We start from the raw sequence: 22,583 nt of genomic DNA on the forward strand, positions 1-22,583 counted from the left end.
TGACTGATTCCGACGACTTTATTGAGGGGTAACATACATATATATGCTAACAGGATTCACCAAATTTTAGATCAAAGACATGCATACGTGCAGAACTGCAGACACTAGTTTTAGCTCAGGAGTTTTATCTTAACTCTAGCAGAGCATGGCACCAGTGTCTTACAATCAGTTAAAGACTACCTAGACATAAACCATTCACAGGAGCCCGATAATGTTATCAGAGTCAGGAAAATGGGCAAATGGTGGCTGCAGCGATTTCCTTGAGGGAGGTGAGAAAGGCCAATTTGCACTTTAATAAATCAGGGGTGGCGGGACAGAGAGGGACCTCTCAGATCTCTCTCAGGGCCAAGAAAGAGCCTGAGCAGTCAGGCCGGCTCCCCGCACAAAGAATTGGAGTTTCAGCTTTAGCATCAGTCCTTCAAATAAATATTCAGGACTGACTTCCTTTAGGATGAACTGCTTGGATCTCCTTGCAGTCCAAGGGACTCTCAAGAGTCTTCTCCAACACCACAGTTGAAAAACGTAGATTCTTCAGAGATCAGCTTGCTTATAGTCCAATTCTCACATCCATATGTGACTACTGGAAAAATCATAGCGTTGACTAGGTGGACCTTTGTGGGCAAATAAATTGTCTCTGCTTTTTAATATGCTGTCTAGGTAGGTCATATGTGAACTGTTCACTTAGGTTCATTTCTAGATTTGAGCCTCTGGGGGAAGGGGCATGGTCCCCTGAGTGACAGGTCAGCTCTGGGGCCTGGCAGGGACAGGGACATCTCAGAAGGACTCCCTGGAGAACCCTCTCCCCTCTCATCCACACTCAGACCAGAGGGCCCTCCGCCTGCCCTTCCCCTGCCATGAGCCCCTGCCTCCTGGGTTGTGTGGTCTTCTGTCTCCTGCAGGCAGGTGAGTCCTGGGGGCAGGATCCCCTTGGGTTGTCAGCACGAAGCATGTCCGCTGTGACTGCAGCATCGGTCCTCCTTCTCCACAGGGGCGGTCCACGCTGGTGTCACTCAGGACCCCAGATTCCAGGTCGTCAGGACAGGACAGAACGTGACACTTAATTGTACTCAGGATCTGGGTCATGACTATATGTACTGGTACAAACAAGACCCGGGACTCGGGCTGAGGCTGATCTATTACTCAGTCTCTGTGCCCAATAGCGAGCCAGGAGATGTGTCCAAGGGTTACAGTGTCTCCAGATCAAACAAAGAGAACTTCCCTCTGACGCTGAAGTCTGCCAACCGCTCCCAGACATCTGTGTACTTCTGCGCCAGCAGTGACTCCACGGCGCTTCAGGGCCACCTCCTCTCTGTGCAAAAAGACAGGGGGACAACGTGCAGGGCCCTAACCCGGGAGCCTCAGGGCTTTGTTAGCCCCATGCCTGCAGCGTGACCCTGGGTGTGTGCACTAGGTTGGCCTCAGCCTCACTCCCGGGCCTCAGGGCCATGTGTCCTCCATCGGTCTCAGTCTTTCCTCTGCATCCTCCTTGTGAACCAGGAGATGTTTACCCAGGTCAGACTCCTAGTCATCACCTGAGCCTGAGACCTAGGAGGGAAGGTTGTTGGTAAATTAGATACATCTAGGCACTCTTGTGTCACCTCAGGCAGCTTGTTTCTGTCTTTCTGGAGGTTCTCCCCCAGCCTGGCTCTCACCTGGTCTCGGCTCTGGTCCACCTTTCCCAAGCAGGCAGGACTTCCTCTCCCCACCTCCCTGCATCAGCTCCCTGGCCCTCTCTACCACAGCCACACTGCTCCTCCCTCATCTGGGTCAGGTCCCTTCCCAGGTCACGGGGAGGCTTTTAAAGTGGCCTCTCCATGTGGTCTGTTTTGAGCACCATATATGGACTCATGAAAAGGAAACAAACGTTAGTTAATTATAAATCATCCAAAAATTCACTTGAGTCCATCTGAAGGAGGACAGACTGTCTTTGAGTGTTCTCGACATGCACCCCCCATCCCCAACATCCTTAGCATCTCACATAACCAGGTTGGCACCACCTGGCGCCCTTATCAACATCTTCTGAAAGTCAAAATATATCCTGTATTTCCCCCATTATATCATGATTTTATAACTGCAGAATTAATTGAGGCCACATTTATAAAACTTCTTTTAAAAAGTATTACATGGAACTTGACAATGCTTAATTTAAATAGGAAATCTCAAAATATATGCCTCTGATTAATCAGAAGTAGTTATGAAGACATATTTGCAGATTCACTTGAGATTCTCTGAATATTTATTTTATGATGATATATTTCCATCTTTAGCTAACTACCATCTTTGTAGTGATGCAGCAACTATTTCCTTCTTAGTAAAACGGTCAGATCATACAGTATTCCACCTCCAGAGGCTAAGAGTGGATTTGAAAATCAACCCTAATCAGCCAGGCTAGGAAGGCAGTAGAACAGATGTGTGTGTGTGGGTGTGTGTGTGTGTTTGCTCAGGGTGTGGGATTTTTGTACCCTTGCTTTAAACAGAAGCTGCTAATCCATGAGACTCTAGACCTTTGGCCGCTTGGAGGCACTGTGTTTCCATGGTAAGCATGGTGTTTTGAGAGGGCTTGAGGGTCACCATGGGGAGGGCAGCGTAAGGGACCCTTGGCTACATGCCTGCATCTGGGAGCAGGTTTGAGTTCCTTGAGTGTTCCTGGGACACGTGGAGCCAGCACAGACTCCTCACTGCCCAGGGGAGTGGGCACCTACCTGGAGCTTCAGGATGTGCCCAGGGGGCGTCTCCTGGAGCAGTGTGGGAAGGGGAGGGTGAGAGGCTGGGGTATCTGGTGAGGGTTGGGTGGTGAGCGTCAGGCAGGGTCAGACAGAGCAGAACAAGACATGTTGTGGTCACATGGACCAGGGGATGAAACACTCCTCACACCCACCCTTTGCTGAGGGGCTATGCAGGACGGGGAAGGGCATAGAGGAGCCCGCTTTGGGTCCTCCCAAGGGGTCCAGGGGACAAGGGCAGCCTGCAGAGACACAGAGAAGTGACGTCATAGACAATGGTCCAATCAGGGAAGCAGGAGGGTCAGCGCTTACTCCACTCACCCCAGGAGCCCCGTCCCCAGCCAGCAGCAGCCTTGGGTTCCTGATGCTGCCTTGGGCTCCAGGCTCCTCTGCTGTGTGACTCTCTGCCTCCTGGGAGCAGGTGAGGCCTGGACACAGTGTGGGAGCTTCTGAGATGCCTTTGCCTCCCTGAGATAGAAGCCTGGAGATGAGGGCTTCAGCAGGAGGCTTCCCTGTGCTCTGCCCTCAGCTTCCGTCTGTCTTCTCCCCAACAGGCCTGGTAGATTCTGAAGTCACCCAGACCCCCAAATATCTGATCAAATCAAGAAAACAGCAAGTGACACTGAGATGTTCCCCTGAATCTGAACACCGCTATGTATCCTGGTACCAACAGGCCCTGGGCCAGGGCCCCCAGTTCCTTGTTCAATATTATGATGGGAAAGTGCATACAAAAGGAGACATGTCAGATTGAATCTCAGGTGAACAGTTCAGTGATTCTTGATCTCAGATGAACCTGAGCTGCTTGGCGCTGTCAGACTCTGCCCTGTATCTCTGTGCCAGCTGCCAAGACACAACCCTGCATGATCAGGTGCCTCTGGTACAAAAACACTCCTGCCCCAGCTCAGGAAGTGGATGCTGGGCATGGACTGCCAGCCAGCGAGACCCAGATGCTGGTAGAGTAGACAGCCTTTCCCATTCTTTCTTGATATGTTTAATGCTGACAAATATCTTGCAAAATGTTCTTGAAAGCATGTGAGCACCATATCCATGTCAGGGACTATCCTATCTGGAGATGGATGGTTTGGAAAATGAGCATCCAAACGTCTTCCCTGCTGGTACAAGCTGTTTTTTTTTTTTAAATTATTTATGTACTTTCATAAATTTCTTTTCTTGTGCACACATTGTCTGAAATGATTTTATGATGCTATTTTCACAGGAAGTCCTCATCTCCTAGAAAATCACTTTGAGGTTGCATGTCATACACATAGAAAGGCTTCAAGTTCACACACTGGGTGGTGGGACTGAGCAGGTAACCAGAAGCAGCAACTTTGGTGAAAGATCATTTCATGTCAGGAGAAGGCTTGCCTTTGATTTGACCCCAGCATCCAAGTCACAGGAGTTGAAATGAAAAGTCCCCCTTTCTATGATGGCCTTGCCTGGGCACCAGTCTCCTGTGTTGTGGGTCCCACTATCTCTTGGAACAGAGACACTCTGAGCACAGGTGTGGATCCCATGGACTTGCCAGGCCCCAATTCAAGGCTTGTTTTTATGGCTACAACATCGGGCTCATTCATGGCTTCTGACTTTAGTTTCTGTGTTTTTGTCTCTGAGGCCCCAGGAATAGTTAGTCCCCCAGAGCCCAGACTTGTGATCAGGTTCCTTGGAAACCAGCACATCAGGAGGTCACCACGGTCACCCACTCATGACCAGGTGCATGATATTCAGGTTCAGAAATTATTGAGAAGTTGAACATCACAGCAGACAAGCATAGCAGCTAGTACAGGGTCCTTCTAAATGGGAGGTCTGTGCGATGTGATAGAGTCTAGGGTCTAGGACATCAGTTACTGAATGGCTGCCACGCTTCACAACGAAGTACTCCCATGCAATAGATGTCTCATGTAGAATCGGAGCATTTTTCCTTCACCCCGGGTCAGCCATCTCTCCCGACAACCCTCCCCGTCTGGACTCCTTTGTGCCAACATGTCATCCGTGGTGCTGGGCAGCCAGCTTCTCTCCTCAAAGCCAGGTGGGCCACAGGCCTGAGGTGGTTCGGCCTGCTGCCCCCCCACCCTTCAGACACCAGAAGACTTGCTCAGGTGAGCATGACGGCACTGAGCCTGCGTCTGACAGGCCCCCTGTCAGTCGTGAATTAATAAGCAATAGAGCCCAAGGATTCCTCAGGTGTTGATGAGCCTGCCCTAAGGTTGGGGAACCAGTTCCAGAATCATTGTGGGTAGAAGGACATGAACAAGACTGTTGTCAATTAAACAAAGTAGAAACATGAGGGATTACTGGGGACACGTGAGTCCTAAAGGGCAGCAGGAAGCCCTGAGGAATTTCCCTGAGATTCAAAACCGCAGAAATATGTAGATAAAGAAAATGAATGTTTGTATTAATGAACAGCTATTTCTGGGATATAATGTACATAAAGTTGCAAACAGTTTTACGGAAAGTTTACAAGAACGTGTACGGCTTATGTTCATTGAGCTGGATGGGTCTCCCTGTTGTGCACTGTTCAGTTCGTTCAGTTGCTAGGTCGTGTCTGACTCTTTGCGACCCCCTGGATTGCAGAATGCCAGGCTTTCCTGTGCATCACCAACTCCCGGAGGTTATGCAAACATATACCCATCACGTCGGCAATGCCATCCAACCATCTCATCCTCTGTCGTCACCTTCTCCTCCTGCTTTCAATCTTGCCCAGCATCAGGGTTTCTTCAAATGAGTCAGTTCTTCACATCAGGCGGCCAAAGTATTGGAGTTTCACCTTCAGCATCAGTCCTTCCAATGAATATTCAGGACTGACTTCCTTTAGGATGGACTGCTTGTATCTCCTTCCAGTCCAAGGGACTCTCAAGAGTCTTCTCCAACACCACGGTTCAAAAGCATCAATTCTTCGGCACTCAGCTTTCTTTATAGTCCAACTCTCACATCCATATGTGACTACTGGAAAAACCATAGCTTTGACCAGATGGACATTTGTTGACAAAGTAAATGTCTCTGCTTTTTAATATGCTGTCTAGGTTGGTCATATGTTAACTGTTCACTTAGGTTCATTTCTGATTTGAGCCTCTGGGGGAAGGGCGTGGCCCCTGAGTGACAGGTTGGCTCTGGGGCCTGGCATGGACAGGGAAATCTCAGAAGGACTGCCTGGAGAGCACCTCTGCCCTCTCATCCACACTCAGACCAGAGGGCCCTCCGCCTACCCCGCCCCTACCATGAGCCCCTGCCTCCTGGGCTGTGTGGTCTTCTGTCTCCTGCAGGCAGGTGAGTCCTGGGGGCAGGGTCCCCTTGGGGGTGCCAGCACTGAGCATGTCCGCTGTGACTGCAGCATCAGTCCTCCTTCTCCGCAGGGGCGGTCCACGCGGGTGTCACCCAGGACCCCAGATTCCAGGTTGTGAGGACAGGACAGAGCGCGACACTTAATTGTACTCAGGATCTGGGTCATGACTATATGTGCTGGTACCAACAAGACCCAGGACTCGGGCTGAGGCTGATCCATTACTCAACTGGCCCTTTCACCAAGGAGCAAGGAGATGTGCCCGACGGGTACAGCGTCTCCAGACCAAACACAGAAAACTTCCCTCTCACGCTGGAGTCCGCCAAACACTCCCAGACACCTGTGTACTTCTGCACCAGCAGTTACTCCACGGCGCTTTACGGCCACCTCCTCTCTGTGCAAAAAGACAGGGGGCACCGTGCAGGCTCCCAGCACCGGGAGCCTCAGGGCTTTGCAGACCACATGCCTGCAGCATGACCCTGGGTGTGTGCACTAGGTTGGCCTCAGCCTCACTCCCGGGCCTCGGGGCCATGTGTCCTCCATCGGTCTCAGTCTTACCCCTGCATCCTCCCTGTGAACCAGGAGACACTTCCCCAGCTCTGACTCCTAGTCATCACCTGAGCCTGAGACGTAGGAGGGAAGGTTGTTGGTAAATTAGATACACTAGGCACTCTTGTCTCACTCAGGCAGCTGTTTCTGTCTTTCTGTAAGTTCTCCCCCAGTCTGGCTCTCACCTGGTCTCGGCTCTGGTCCACCTTTCCCAGGCAGGCAGGACTTCCTCTCCCCACCTCCCTGCATCAGCTCCCTGGCCCTCTCTACCACAGCCACACTGCTCCTCCCTCATCTGGGTCAGGTCCCTTCCCAGGTCACAGGGAGGCTTTTAAAGCGGCCTGTCTACGTGGTCTGTTTTGAGCAAGATGTATGGAGTCATCAAAGAGAAACAAACGTTAGTTAATTATAAATCATCCAAAAACTCAGCTGAGCCCACATGAAGGAGGACAGACTGTCTTTGTGTGTTCTCAACACCCCTGCCCCCAACATCCTTAGCATCTCGCCTAACCTCCCTCATCAAAATCCTCTCACAGTCAAAATCTATCCTGCATCACACCATTATATCATGCTTTGATAAGTGCAGAAATAATTGAGTCCACATTTATAAAATTTTTTATAAAAAGAACGTATTATCTAGAATTTGATAGTGCTTAATTTAAATAGGAAATCTGAAAATATATGCCTGTGATTATTCAGAAGTAGTTATAGATACATGTTTGCAGGCAGATTCACTTGAGATCCTCTGAGCATTTATTTTATGATCGTATATTTTCATCTTTAGCTAACTACCATCATTGTAGTGGTGCAGCAATTATTTCCTTCTTAGTAAAACGGTCAGATCAAACAGTCTTCTACTTCCAGAGGCTAAGAGTGCATTTGAAGATCAATCCTAATTGGCCAGGCTAGGAAGGCAGTAGAACAGATATGTGTGTGTGTGTGTGTGTGTGTGTGTGTGTGTCTGTATGTGTATTCCTAGTGTGGGATTTTTGAAACCTTGATTCAAAGAGAGGCTGCAAATCAATAAGACCATAGACCTTTGGCCACAAGGAGGCACTGTGTTTCCATGGTAAGCAGGGTGCCCTGGGAGGGGCTGAGAGGCACCCTGGGGAAGGAAGCTTAAGGGAACCTTGGCTACATGCCTGCACCTGGGAGCAGATTTGAGTTCCCTGAATGATCCTGGGACACGTGGAGCCATCACAGACTCCTCAAGGCTCAGGAGGAGGGGTCATGCCTGGAGCTTCAGGATGTGCCCAGGGGGCCGTCTCCTGGAGCAGCGTGGGAAGGGGAGGTGAGAGCTAGGGGTATCTGGTGAGGGCTGGGTCATGAGGGTCAGGCAGGGTCACACAGAGCAGAACAAGAGTGTTGTGGACACATGGGACCAGGGGATGAAGCTCACCTCACACCCATCTTTTTGAGGGGTTGTCAGGACAGGGAATGGCATAGAGGAGCCAGCCCTGGGTCCTGCCAAGGGGTCCAGTGGATCAGGAAACAGCCTGCAGAGACACAGAGCAGTGACGTCATAGGCAATGCTCCAATCAGGGACCTGGAAGTTCAGCACTTACACCACTCACCCCAGGAGCCCCACCCCCAGCCAGCAGCAGTCCTGAATTCCTGATGCTGCCATGGGCTCCAGGCTCCTCTGCTGTGTGACTCTCTGCCTCCTGGGAGCAGGTGAGTCCTGGACACAGTGTGGAAGCATGTGAGATGTCTTTGCCTCCCTGAGATAGAAGCCTGGTGATGAGGGCTGCAGCAGGAGGCTTCCTCTGTGCTCTGCCCTCAGCTTCCTTGTCTCCTCCCCAACAGGCCTGGTGGATTCTGGAGTCACCCAGACCCCCAAATATCTGATCAAATCAAGAAAGCAGCAAGCGACTCTGAGATGTTCCCCTGAGTCTGGACACCTCTATGTATCCTGGTACCAACAGGCCCGGGGCCAGGGCCCCCAGTTCCTCGTTCAGTATTACAACAGGGGAGTGAATGAAAAAGGAAACCTGCCAGATAGATTCTTAGGTGAACAGTTCAGTGATTCTCGCTCTCAGATGAACCTGAGCTCCTTGGAGCTGACGGACTCAGCCGTATATCTCTGTGCCAGCAGCAAAGACACAGCCCTGCATGATCAGGTGCCTCTGGTACAAAAGCACTCCTGCCCCAGCTCAGGAAGTGGTTGTAGGGCGTGAACTGCCAGCCAGCGGGACCCAGGTGCTGGTAGAGTGGACAGCCTTTCCCAGACATTCTTTCCTGGTATGTCTCAATGCTCACAAAGATTTTGCAAGGTACGTTTTATTTTATCTGCTCATTTATCTTAGGGAAAGTGACCTTCCCAGATCTCATATTTCTTAACTGTTAGAGCAAGGAATCCTACTCGAGTCTGACCTTATCACTTGTGGTCCTCACCATGCCCCCAACTGACCTCTGCCAGGATTGATGTATCACCCAGACCTGTGACGTGTGGTCTTGCTCCGGGGAAACCAGCACATCAGGAGGTCACCACAGGTCCACAGGCCTGTAACCAGGAATAGCTACATAATTTTCAGGGTCCCTGCTTTCAAATACCTTTGGGAATCTACAGAGAGCAGAGCTCTGCAGCATGTGTGGGGTCCTGCTGTGTGGAATGATGCACAACATGATAAGGCTTTGAAGAGCTCTATGATATTTGTTACTCAATTAATGCAATCCCCGCTTCCCAAGGAAGCATTCCCACGGAATGCGCGTCTCACATAAAATCAGAGCCCTTTTCATTCAACCTGGAGGCGGCCACGTCCCCCTGCATCCCTCCCACATACAAGTTCCTTTGTGCCAACATGTCATCCGCTTGCGTGTGTGTGAGGGCTCAGTCACTTCAGTCGTGTTCGACTCTTTGTGACCCCATGGACTATAGCCAGTCAGGTTCCTCTGTCCATGGGATTCTCTAGGCAAGACTAGTGCAGTGGGTAGCCATGTCCTCCTTCAGGAGTTCTTCCCAACCCAGGGATCAAAACTGCATGTCTTACGTCTCCTGCACTGGCAGGCAGGTTCCTTCCCACTCTCACAATCTGAGAGAAGCCCACGTCATCTGTGGTGCAGGGCAACTGGTTTCTCTCCAAAAAAGAAAGGCTAGTCCCAAGCTTGAGGTGGTTCTGCTTGCTGTTCCCCCTCTCACTTCAGAAACTGCAAGCACTGCGTCCAGTGAACAGGATGGGAATGTAGATGCATCTGGCAGGTGACCTGTCTGTTCGTGAATAGATAAGAAATAGAGCCAAGGGATTCCTCAAGTGGGGATAATTCTGACCTACGGTTGGGGAACCAGATGCCAAAAGAATCATGGCAGGTAGAAGGACACCAAAGGACTGTGGTTAATTAACGAAAGCAGAAACAGACCCTTTCCCAGGTGGCGCTAGTGGTAATGATCCTGCCTGCCAATGTGGAGATGTAAGAGACTTGGGTTTGATCCCTGAGTTTGGAAGATCCCTGGAGGAGGAAATGGAAACCCACTGCAGTATTATTGCTTGGAGAATCCCATGGACAGAGGAGCCTGGTGGGCTACATACAGTCCATGGGGTCGCAAAGAGTCAGACATGACTGATCAACTAACACTTACTTAGACACCTGAAGGTGTATTTGGGATTCATGAGTCATAAAGGGCTGTAGGAAGCCCAAAAGATTTTCCTCAGATTCAACACTACAGAAATATGCAGGTAAAGGTAATATACGTATGAATGAAGAATTATCTCTAGAAAAAGTACATCAAGTTGCAAACTGCTTAGAGAAACATTACAACAACTTGTTAGCCTTATGCCTATTGATCTGGATGGATCTCCCTGTTGTGAACAGTTCACTCAGGTTCATTTCTGATTTGAGTCTCTGGGGGAAGGGGCGTGGTCCCTGAGTGACAGGTTGGCTCTAGGGCCTGGCAGGGACAGAGACATCTCAGAAGGGCTGCCTGGAGAGCCCCTCTCCCCTCTCATCCACACTCAGACCAGAGGGCCCTCGGCCTGCCCCGCCCCCGCCATGAGCCCCTGCCTCCTGGGCTGTGTGGTCTTCTGTCTCCTGCAGGCAGGTGAGTCCTGGGGGCAGGGTCCCCTTGGGGGTGCCAGCACTGAGCATGTCCTCTGTGACTGCAGCATCGGTCCTCCTTCTCCACAGGGGCGGTCCACGCGGGTGTCACTCAGGACCCGAGATTCCAGGTCGTGAGGACAGGACAGAGCACAGCACTGAAATGTACTCAAGATCTGAACCATGATTATATGTACTGGTACCGACAAGACCTGGGACATGGGCTGAGGCTGATCTATTACTCAGCTGGTGCGCCCAATAGCGAGCCAGGAGATGTGCCCGAGGGCTACAACGTCTCCAGATCAAACAAGGAGAACTTCCCTCTGACACTGAAGTCTGCCATCCGCAACCAGACATCTGTGTACTTCTGCGCCAGCAGTTACACCACGGTGTCACACGGCCACCTCCTCTCTGTGCAAAAAGTACTGGGTGCCCACGAGCTGGCTCCTAGCACCAGGAGCCTCGGGCCTTTGGGGACCACGTGCCTGGAGTGTGACCCTGGGTGTGTGGACAACGCTGCGCCAACCTCACTCCCAGGCCTCAGGGCCATGTGTCCACCATCTGTCTCTGTCTTTCCACTGCATCCTCCCTGTGAACCAGGAAGATGCTTCCCCAGCTCTGACTCCTAGTCATCACCTGAGCCTGAGACCTCTAGGAGGGAAGGATGTTGGTAAATTAGATTTAAATAGGCCCTCCTGTCTTACCTCAGGCACTTCATCAATGTCTCTCTGGAAGGTTCTCCCCCAGCCTGACTCTCACATGCTCTCTTCTCTTGCCACCTTTCCCAGGCAGGCAGAACATTCCTCTCTCCACCTCTCTGCATCAGCTCCCTGGCCCTCTCTCCCATAGCCACAGGCTCCTCCCTCATCTGGCTCAGGTCCCTTCTCATTTCGCAAGGAGGCTTCTAAAGTGGCCCCTCCACGTGCTCTGCTTTGAGCAAGCTCGATGGAATCATCAAAGAGAAATCAACTTCAGTTAATCATCAATCATCCAAAAACTCATGGGAGTTCATCTCAGGGGGACAGATGATCTTTGTGTGTTCTCCCACTACCCGCCCGCCCTGACTTCTTTAGCATCTCATCTTACCAAGGCCAGGTTGCCACCACCTGGAGCCCTCATCAAAATCTTCTCAAAGTCAAAATATGTCATACATCACTCCCAGTATATCAAGATTTCATAAGTGCAGAAATAGATGAGTTCATGTTTCTAAAACTTCTTTATAAAAAGTTTTATCTAGAATTTGATAATGCTCAATTTAAATACACAATCTGGAAATATATACATCTGTTTAATCAGAAGTAGTTATGGAACACATGTTTGCTGGCAGATTCACTTGAGATCCTCAGAGTATTTATTCTATGATTATATATTTCCATCTTAGATAACTACATCATTGTAGTGGTGCCGCAGTCATTTCTCTCTTAGTAAAAAGTTTGGCTCATAAAGTCTTCTGCCTCCAGAGGCTAAGAATGAATTTGGAGATAAACCCTATCAGCCAGGCTAGGAAGGCAGTAGAACAGGTTTGCGTGTGCGTGTGTGTGTGTCTGTGTGTGTCTGTGTGTGTGTCTGTGTCTGTGTGTCTGTGTCTGTGTGTGTGTCTGTGTGTCTCTGTGTGTGTGTGTCTGTCTGTGTGTGTGTGAGTGTGTGTGTCTGTGTATGTGTGTGTCTGTGTGTGTGTCTGTGTGTGTGTCTGTGTCTGTGTGTCTGTGTGTGTGTGTCTGTGTGTGTGTGTCTGTGTGTCTCTGTGTGTGTGTGTCTGTCTGTGTGTCTGTCTGTGTGTCTGTGTGTGTCTGTGGGTGTGTGTGTCTGTGTGTGTGTGTGAGTGTGTGTGTGTCTGTGTGTGAGTGTGTGTGTGTCTGTGTGTGTGTCTGTGTATGAGTGTGTCTGTCTGTGTGTGTGTGTCTATGTGTGTCGGTGTGTGAATGTGTGTGTGTGAGAGTGTGTGTGAGTGTGTGTCTGTGTGAGTGTGTGTCTGTGTGTGTGTGTGTGTGTGTGTGTGTGTGTGCAGGGTCCTGGATTTTTGTACGCTTGCCTTAAACAGATGGTGCAAATCCATGAGACCCTGGACCTTTGGCCACTTGGAGGCACTGTGTTTCCAAGGTAAGTAGGGTGTATTGGGAGGGGTTGAGAATCTCTCTGGAGAGGGCAGTTTAAGGGAACCTTGGCTATATCATGCCTGTATCTGGGAGTGGTTTGAGTTCCCTGAATTGTTCCAAGACATATGGAACCAGCACAGACTCCTCCCTGCCCAGGGAACTGGGGACGTGCCTGGAACCTCAGGATGTTCACGGGGGTCGTATCCTGGATCAGCATGTGAGGAGGAGGTGAAGGGGTTGGGGTGGTTGATGAGGTCTTGGGGCTGAGTGTCAGGCAGGGTCAGGCAGAGGAGAACAAGACATGTTGTGGGCACATGGGACCAGGGAAGAAACTCACCTCACACCCAAACTTGCTGAGGGTCTGTCAGGACGGGGAAGGGCATAGAGTAGCCAGCCCTGGGTAATGCTAAGGGGTCCAGGGGACAAGGGCAGCCTGCAGAGACACAGAGCAGTGACGTCATAGGCAATGCTCCAATCAGGGAAGCAGGAGGGTCAGCACTTACCCCACTCAGCCCAGGAGCCCCGCCACCTGCCAGCAGCAGTCTTGGGTTCCTGATGCTGCCATGGGCTCCAGGCTCCTCTGCTGGGTGACTCTCTGCCTCCTGGGAGCAGGTGAGTCTGGACACACCGGGGAGCTTCTGAGATGTTCTGTCACCCTGCGACAGAAGCCCGGTGATGAGGGTTGAAGCAGGAGGCTTCCACTGTGCTCTGCCCACAGATTCCTTTTCTCCCCCAACAGGCCTGGTAGATTCTGAAGTCACCCAGACACCCAAGTACCGGATCAAATCAGGAAAACAGCAAGTGACGCTGAGATATTCCCCTGAATCTGGACACCTCTCTGTGTACTGGTACCAACAGGCCGTGGGACAGGGCCCCCAATTCCTCATTCAGTATTAGAACAGGGAAGTTAGTGAGAAAGGAAACATATCAGATTGATTCTCAGGAGAACAGTTTCAGTGATTTTCGCTCAGAGCTGAACTTGGGCTCATTGGAGCTGACGGACTCCTCCCTGTATCTCTGTGCCAGCAGCCAAGACACAGCCCTGCGTGATCAGGTGCCTCTGGGACAAAAACAGCCCTGCCCCAGCTCAGGAAGTGGTGCCCCGTGTGTCAGCTGCCAGCCTGCCAAGCCCAGTCTCTGGTAGAGCGATAGACTTTCCCAGACATTCATTTCATTATATGCTTTAATGCTCACTAAGATCATCAAGATAAGTATAATTTTAACTGTTTGTACATCTGAGGGGACGGGAATTGCCCAGATCTCATACTTCATAACTTACAACTAGGCTTCCGCTCAGGTTTGTTCTCAGCACCTGTGGTTCCTTTCCTCATGGAAATGGCTCCATACAGAGCAAAGTCCATATACGTGCTGGGCTATGTGTAACAGAGACAGTGTGGGGCTGTAAGATATGAACTTACTCAGTGAATGCAGCTGTGCATCACAAGGAGGTATTCCCATGGAAAGAACCTCTCAATAAATAAAGAGCATTTTTCAGTTACCCTGGAGTCTGCCACCTCTTGCCATGTCCCTCCTACGTCTGTATTCCTTTGTGCCAATATGTCATCTGGGGTGGTGGGCAACCAGCTTCTCTACACCCAGAAAGGTGGGTCACAGGCCTGAGGGGGCTCTGCTTGCTCCGTCCCCTGACACGGGAAACACGGCTCCTGTGAACGTGAACGATCTGTACCTGCATTTAGTTGGTGGACCGTCTGTCAGTGAGTTGATTAGATAGACCAAACAATTCCTCAAATGTTGATGAGTGTGCAGTGAGGTTGGGAGCAGTTTCCTGGAGAAACATGGTAGGTGAAGGGACAATCTCAGGACTGTGGTCAATTATGCAGAAATGGAAACTTGAAGTACTAGTGGGTCACATCAGTCATAAAGTCAACGCGAAGCCAGAAGGATTTGCACAAGATTTAACACTACAGAAATATGCAGATAAATACAAGTAATAAATGTATTAATGAAGAATTATCTCTGGACTAGAACACACACAAAATTTAATTAGTTTGACAGAAAGTTTACATCTACTTGTGAGGCTTATGTCCATTGAGCTGATTGGATCTCCCTCTTGTGAACAGTTCACTTAGTTAGCAATGGAACACCACCACCACCAACAAAAGCTAACCCAAGTTTATAGCATCTCTTTCATCACAATTTTCTAAAAGTCAAAGTATTAAATATTTCCTGCATGAGCACATTTCTTTTCTTGTGAAACACAAAATTATAAACCAGCTATGGCAGGCTGCTGTGTGTCTTTGTGTTTCTAATTGTGTGTGTGTCCTTTTGAAAAGCAAAAGAAAAACACAGTGCGATAGGCAAACTGTGAAATATTTTCTAATATGAACACATCCCATGACTATTAAATTTGGGCAGACAATTTTGGTTTCCACGCATAGACCACATGGGGATGCTGTGGAACTGCCAAAATCCAGAAGTTTCTGGGGCAGAGCAAGGGGACAGTGCTAGTGCCTGGGACCAGGAGGGTTAAGAGAAAGCTTCATTTGGTCTTTTTATCTCTAGAATCCTGACTAGCATAGACACTAATTTGTAGGCTTGCTGTCCCAGCTGGGAGCCATGAACTTCAAGTATGCAATGCTGAAGGAGCCTCTGAAGTTGCAGAAAAAGTGAAGGGTATGGAGCTGGGATTTGGTAGGAAAGAAACAGAAAAGAGAAATACCGTCAAGAAGAGAGTAACCAAGGAGCCACGGGGAAGGGCGTCGGGCAAAAACCCAGCCTCGCCCAGATCAGCAGTCCAGCTCACACGTCATCTAAGAGACTTTGCAGGAAAGAGCAGCATTCCTGGATCAGCTGACCTGGAAAGAGAGGTCAGGTTCCTGGGAACCTGCAGAGGCAATGACATCAGAGCAGTGACGTCCCTGCCTCACTTCCAATCAGGGGAAGGAGGCCCAGAACCCCAGCTCTCAGAGAAGCAGAGCTCTGAGCAAGGAGACACAGACAGCTCTGCCCCTCCTGCCATGGGCTGCAGCCCCGTCTGCTGTGTGGCTCTTTGTCTCCTGGCAGCAGGTGGGTCCTTGGCACAGGAGAGAATCTCTGTTCCTAGGCTGACTTTGCCTGAAACCAAGGCACCATCGGCTTCCTTCCTGCCTTCTTTGTCAGCCCCAGTCTTCTTCCCCCACAGGCCTTGTGGATGCTGGAGTCACCCAAATCCCGAGATACCTGATTAAAGCAAGAGGACAGCAAGTGACCCTGGGATGCTCCCCTGTCTCTGGACACCTCTCTGTGTACTGGTACCAACAGGCCCTGGGCCAGGGCCCCCTGTTCCTCGTTCAGTATTACAGGCAGGAAGTGAGGGGAGAAGCACAGCTCCCGGATCGATTCTCAGCAAAACAGTTCAGTGACTCTCGCTCTGAGCTGAACCTGAGCGCCTTGGAGCTGACGGACTCAGCCGTATATCTCTGTGCCAGCAGCCCAGACACAGCCCTGCATGATCAGGTGCCTCTGGGACAAAAACACTCCTGCCCCAGCTCAGGAAGTGTGGTGAGGGTGACTGCCTGCCTTCCAGGCCTAGATAGATCCGATAGACTCTCCCAGACATTCTTCTTCTGCTGTGTTTTAATGGTTCCAAAGATCATCCTAGGTAAGTATTATTTTCCCTGTTTACACATCTGAGTGGAAGTGACTTGTCCACATCTTCTATGTCATTCCTTTCAGAGCAAGGAATTTGATTCAACCCTGTCCTCATTACTTGTGGTCTTCACCCCCATAAAACTGTCCCCCACATAGAATAAATAATACACATAAACACACATACACTCGTACATGTTTTAAAGCAACTGGCTCATATATTTGTCAAGACTGGTAAGTCCAACTGCTGCAAGTGGGTCTGGTGCCTCTAGAGACTGAGGGGGAGCTGATGTTTAAGTTGAAAAGCAGAAGAACTAATGGCCCAGTGTGACGACCATCAGCGGACAATTATCTCTTACTTGGGGGAAGGTCAGTGTTTTCGTCTGTTCATCTCTTCACCTGGTTTCATGAAGACCACCTATGTTATGGAGGGTCATCTGCTTTATGAATTAAAATGTTAATCTAATCTATTATTAAAATATACCTATTCACATGTTGAAAGTGAAGTCACTGAGTCGTGTCCAACTCTTTGCAACCCATGGACTGTAGCCCACCAGGCTCCCCCATCCATGGAATTTTCTAGGCAAGAGTACTGGAGTGGGTTGCCATTTCCTTCTCCAGAGGATCTTCCTGACCCAGAGATCGAACCTGGGTCTCCCATATTGCGGGCAGACGCTTTACTGACTGAGCCAAAAAATATCCCTCTTTGGAGCACCCAGAAAAATAAAGCTAAATATCCAATGCAGAGTCAAGTTGACATATTTTATTAGTCACGACAGCATCTTCCAGGGTTGCGCAAGAATTTAGTAACATGAAGTCCCTGAAGTCCCTGGCAGGTAACAGGACTTTGGATTTCTTGACTCCCTTTAGTAGTCTCTGACAGCCTCCTCTAGTGCTTCCTAGGTACTAAAGTAGATATGGACACATTGTGACTTCAAGCCCTATACTTGAGGTCTTCGGATGTCACAGGAAAGAAAGTATTTATGCTTGCTGGTTCAATACATGAGATAAACAGAGCATGTAACTTACCCTCAGGCATTTTTACATCAACTTTATTGGCATATGAATTATAGTAAACATTTGATAATGTGAAGTTTGGGGGCCCTGACCTCACCAAAATGAGAGACATTTCATGTCAGGAGAAGCTTGCCTTTTATTTGACCCCAGCGTCCAAGTCACAGGAGTTGAGTTGAAAAGTCCCCCTTTCTGTAGCGGCCTGGCCTGCGCACTAGGCTCCTGTGTTGTGGGCCCCACCGTCTCTTGGACGGAGACACTCTGAGCACAGGTGTGGATCCCATGGCCTTGCCAGGCCCCAATTCAAGGCTTGTTTTTGTGGCTACAACATTGGGCTCATTCGTTGCTTCTGACTTTAGTTTCTGTGTTTTGTCTCTGAGGCCCCAGGAATGGTTAGTCCCCCAGACCCCAATGTGAGATTGGGTTCCATGGAAACCAGCACCTCAGGAGGTCACCACGGTCACCCACTCATGACCAGCTGATTGATATTCAGGTTCAGAAATTATTGAGAAGCTGGAAATCACAGCAGCAGAGCATAGCAGCTAGCACAGGGTCCTTCTAAATGTGAGGTCTGTGTGATGTGATAGAGTCTAGGCTCTAGGACATTAGTTACTGAATGGCTGCCATTTTCACAAGGAAGTATCCCATGCAACGGATTTCTCACGTTAAATCGGAGCTTTTTCCCTTTGCCCCGGGATCAGCCATCTCTCCAGACATCCCTCCACGTCTGGACTCCTTTGTGCCAACGTGTCATCCGTGGTGCTGGGCAGCCAGCTTCTCTCCTCAAAGCAAGGTGGGCTGCAGGCCTGAGGTGGTTCGGCCTGCTGCCCCCCCTCCCCTCAGACACCAGAAGACGTGCTCAGGTGAGCATGATGGCGCTGAGCCTGCGTCTGACAGGCCCCCTGTCAGTCAGTGAATTAATAAGCAATAGAGCCCAAGGATTCCTCAAGTGTTGATGAGCCTGCCCTAAGGTTGGGGAAACAGGTCCAGAATCATTGTGGGTGGCAGGATATGAAGAAGACTGCTGTCAATTAAACAAAGTAGAAACATGAGGGATTATTTGGGACATGTGATTCCTAAAGGGCAGCAGGAAGCCCTGAGGAATTTCCCTGAGATTCAAAACTACAGAAATAATAAACTAGAGATCAATAAACTGAATATATGTATTAATGAACAGCTATTTCTGGAATAAAGTGTAGATAACGTTGTGAACAATTTTACGGAAAGTTTCCAACAAATTATAAGCCTTATGTTCATTGAGCTGGATAGGTCTCCCTGTAGGGAACTGTTCAGTTCAGCTCAGTCACAGAGCCGTGTCGGACGTTTTTCGACCCCATGGGCTGAAGCACGTCAGGCTATCCTGTCCATCACCAACTCCTGGAATTTACTCAAACCCATGTTCATCGAGTTGGTGATACCATCCAACTATCTCATCCTCTGTTGTCCCCTTCTGTTCCAGCCTACAATTTTGCCCAGCATCAGAGTCATTTCAAATGAGTCAGTTCTCTGCATCAGGTGGCCAAAGTATTGGAGTTTCAGGTTCAGCATCAGTCCTTCCAATGAATATTCAGGACTGATTTTCTAGGATGGACTGCTTGGATCTCCTTGCAGTCCAAGGGACTTTCAAGAGTCTTCTCCAAGACCACAGTTCAAAAGCATCAATTCTTTGGTGCTCAGCTTTCTTTATAGTTGAACTCATACATCCATACATGACTACTGGAAAAACCATAGATTTCACTAGAGGGACCTTTGTTGACAAAGTAATGTCTCTGCTTTTTAATATGCTGCCTAGGTCGGTCACATGTGAACAGTTCCCTCAGGTTCATTTCTGATTTGAGCATCTGGGGGAAGGGGCGTGGCCTCTGAGTGACAGGTCGGCCCTGGGGCCTGGCAGGGACAGTGACATCTCAGAAGGGCTCCCTGGAGAGCCCCTCTCCCCTCTCATCCACACTCAGACCAGAGGGCCCTCTGCCTGCCCCGCCCCTGCCATGGGCCCCTGCCTCCTGGGCTGTGTGGTCTTCTGTCTCCTGCAGGCAGGTGAGTCCTGGGGTCAGGGTCCCCTGGGGGTGCCAGTACTGAGCATGTCCTCTGTGACTGCAGCATCGGTCCTCCTTCTCTACAGGGGCGGTCCACGCTAGTGTCACTAGGACCCCAGATTCCAGGTCGTGAGGACAGGACAGAGGGCGACACTGAAATGTACTCAGGATCTCGGTCATGATCGCATGTACTGGTACCGACAAGACCCGGGACACGGGCTGAGGCTGATCTATTAATCAGATGGCCCTCCGGTCATAGACAAAGGAGACGTGCCCGACGGGTACAGCGTCTCCAGACCAAGCACAGAGAACTTCCCTCTCACGATGGAGTCTGCCAACCGCTCCCAGACATCTGTGTACTTCTGCACCAGCAGTTACTCCATGGCGCTGCATGGCTACCTCCTCTCTGTGCAGAAAGACAAGGGCCCACGCGCAGGCTCCTAGCACCAGGAGCCTCATATCCTGGGGACCAGGTGCCAGCACTGTGACCCTGGATGTGCGATCTGAACAGGCCTGGATCTGACCCCAGGGACTCGGAGACACGTGTCCACCATCCGTCTCTCTTTCGGAAAGCATCCAGTTCTGACTAGTTCTGACTGTTACTCATCAGCTTAAGACCCCAGGAGGGAAGAATATTGGTAAATCAGGTACATCTAGACCCACTTGTCTCTCCCCAGCACCTCATTGCTATCTCTCTGGAAGTTTCTCCCCCAGCCTAGCTCTCAAGTGCTCCCTGCTCTTGCCCACCAGAGGGGCGGGTCTTTCCTCCTTTACTGCCTTGGCCTCAGCTCCCCTGCCCTCTCTGCTCCAGACACACTGCTCTCCCCTCATCTGGGTCATGGCCCTTCCCATGACACAGGGAAATTTGTAACCATGCCTAAGCCGCTGTGTTTGAGAAAGCTCTTGCAGTCATCAAAGAGAAAACACCCTCAGTTAATTAGAAACCGTCCAGAATCTCTCGGGAGTCCATTCGCAGGATGAGAGACAGGCTGGGTGTGTGTGTTCTCCTCCCTGCCCCTCTTTCTTAGCATCTCAATTAACTTGGACCAGGTTTCCACCATTTCCCTCAGAGAAATCTTCTCAAAGTCAAAATATTTCCTCCATGCTATCTTATTATATCAAGATTTTAGAAGTTCATAGGAAATAAATAGGTTAATACATGTAAAGCCTCTTAATAAAATGCACTGGCTAGATTTTGGTAACGGGTTATTTAAATATGAAATCTGGAAATATATGGATCTGATTAATCAGAAGGAGGTCTGGAATACAGGTGTTCAGGCTGGCTTCAATTGTGATCATGAGAGTGCTTATTTCTTTTGCCGGTTACTCCATTTTAGCTAACTACTGTCATTATAGTGGAGCAAGAATTGTTTCCTTCTTAGTAGAAATGTCTGATCATACAGTGTTTTACCTTGACAGGCTAAGACTAGACTTGAAGATCAACCCTAGTTCAGCCAGGCGGGTAAGGGAGCAGATGAAGGATGTGTGTGTTTGTGTGTGTGTGTGCTTGTGTGTATGTGTGTGTAGGGGTTGAAAATGTGGAGTGTGGGGGATTTCTGTTCTTGTTTTAGATGGAAGGCACAGATCTGTGAGACTGTGGACCATTGACCACTAGGAGGCGCTGTGGGTCCATGGTAAGCTGGGTGCCCTGGGAGAGGTTGAGAGTCACCCTGGGGAGGGCAGCTTAGGTGAACCTTGGCTACATGCCTGCATCAGAAAGTAGGTTTGAGTTCCCTGAGTGGTCCAGGACACATGGACCCAGCCCAGACTCCTCACTGCCCAGGGGAGTGGGGACCTGCCTGGATCCTCAGGATGTGCCCAGGGGGTCGTCTCCTGGAGCAGCCTGGGGAGCGGTGGGTGATGGATTAGTGTGGCTGGTGAGGGCTGGGTGAGGAGTGTCAGGCAAGGACAGGAAGAGAAGAGAAAGCCATGTTACGGGCATATGGGGACAGTGCTCACCTCACACCCACCCTTTGCCGAGGGGCTGTGCAGGACGGGGAAGGGCATAGAGGAGCCCACCATGGGACCTTGCGAAGCGTCCAGTGGGTCAAGAAACAGCCTGCAGAGACACAGAGCAGTGACGTCATAGGCAAACGCTCCAATCAGGGAAGCGGGAGGGTCAGCACTTACACCACTCAAACCAGGAGCCCCGCCCCCAGCCAGCAGCAGTCTTGGGTTCCTGATGCTGCCATGGGCTCCAGGCTCCTCTGCTGTGTGACTCTCTGCCTCCTGGGAGCAGGTGAGTCTGGACACAGTGTGGGAGCTTCTGAGGTGTCTTTGCCTCCCTGAGATAGAAGCCCGGAGATGAGGGTTTAAGCAGGAGGCTTCCCCGTGCTCTGCCCTCAGCTTTCTTGTCTGCTCCCCAGCAGGCCTTGTCGAATCTGGAATCAGACCCCCTGATACCTGATCAAATCAAGAAAGCAGCAAGCGGCTCTGATGTGTTCCCCTGAATCTGGACACTGTTCTGTGTACTGGTACCAACAGGCCCTGGGCCAGGGTCCCCAGTTCCTGTTCAGTATTATGATGGGAAAGTGTATCCCTTGGAGCTGATGGACTCCTCCCTGTATCTCTGTGCCAGCAGCCAAGACACAGCCCTGAGTGATCAGGTGCCTCTGGGACAAAAACACTCCTGCCCCAGCTCAGGAAGTGGTGCGCAGGGTGTCGGCTGCCAGCCTGCCCAGCCCAGTCTCTGGTAGAGCGATAGACTTTCCCAGACATTTACTCCTTGGTATGTTTAAATGCTCACTAAGGTCACTAAGATAAGTATTATTTTAACTGTTTGTAATTCTGAGGGGTCGTGAGTTGCCGAGATCTCATACTTCATAAATGTTACAGCGAGCATTCCGGCTCAAGTCTGTTCTCTAAACCTGTAGTCCCTTCGCTCACAGATATTTCTCTGTACAAGCAAATTACATTTACGCGTTATATTAACTGTAACAAGATACAATTTTGGGCTCTATGATATGAATTGCTACTCAATGAATGACAGCCACACATCACAAGCACGTATTCCCACGAGAGGAATGTCTCAAATATAAACAGAGCCTTTTTCGTTTACTGTGGCGTCTCCACCTCCCTCCAGGTCCCTTCTACATCTGTATTTCTTTGGGCCAAAACGTCATCCTGTGCTGGGCACCCAGCTTCTCTCCACCCAGAAAGGTGGGTCACAGGCCTGAGGGGGCTCTGCTGGCTCCCTTCCCCCCAACACAGGAAACACGTGTGAACATGAAGGGGCTCTACCTGCTTTGACCGGTGGACTGTCTGTCAG

General features: G+C 50.2%; 1 pseudogene and 2 gene segments (V, D, J or C); all 3 read left to right on the forward strand.

The window, feature by feature from the left end:
• The first annotated feature begins 854 nt into the window (after positions 1–854).
• LOC133073072 (T cell receptor beta variable 6-1-like) lies at positions 855–1,392 on the forward strand. The segment is given in 2 exon segments: positions 855–903; positions 989–1,392. Coding segments are annotated over 2 exon segments (453 nt in total).
• A 4,546-nt stretch (positions 1,393–5,938) lies between these two features.
• LOC133073073 (T cell receptor beta variable 6-5-like) lies at positions 5,939–6,477 on the forward strand. The segment is given in 2 exon segments: positions 5,939–5,987; positions 6,074–6,477. Coding segments are annotated over 2 exon segments (453 nt in total).
• A 12,790-nt stretch (positions 6,478–19,267) lies between these two features.
• On the forward strand, positions 19,268–19,759 carry LOC133073074 (T cell receptor beta variable 6-6-like; annotated as a pseudogene).
• Positions 19,760–22,583: the final 2,824 nt, after the last annotated feature.

The sequence above is a fragment of the Dama dama genome, chromosome 18, assembly GCF_033118175.1.
Source record: "Dama dama isolate Ldn47 chromosome 18, ASM3311817v1, whole genome shotgun sequence".
Classification (NCBI taxonomy): Eukaryota; Metazoa; Chordata; class Mammalia; order Artiodactyla; family Cervidae; genus Dama; species Dama dama.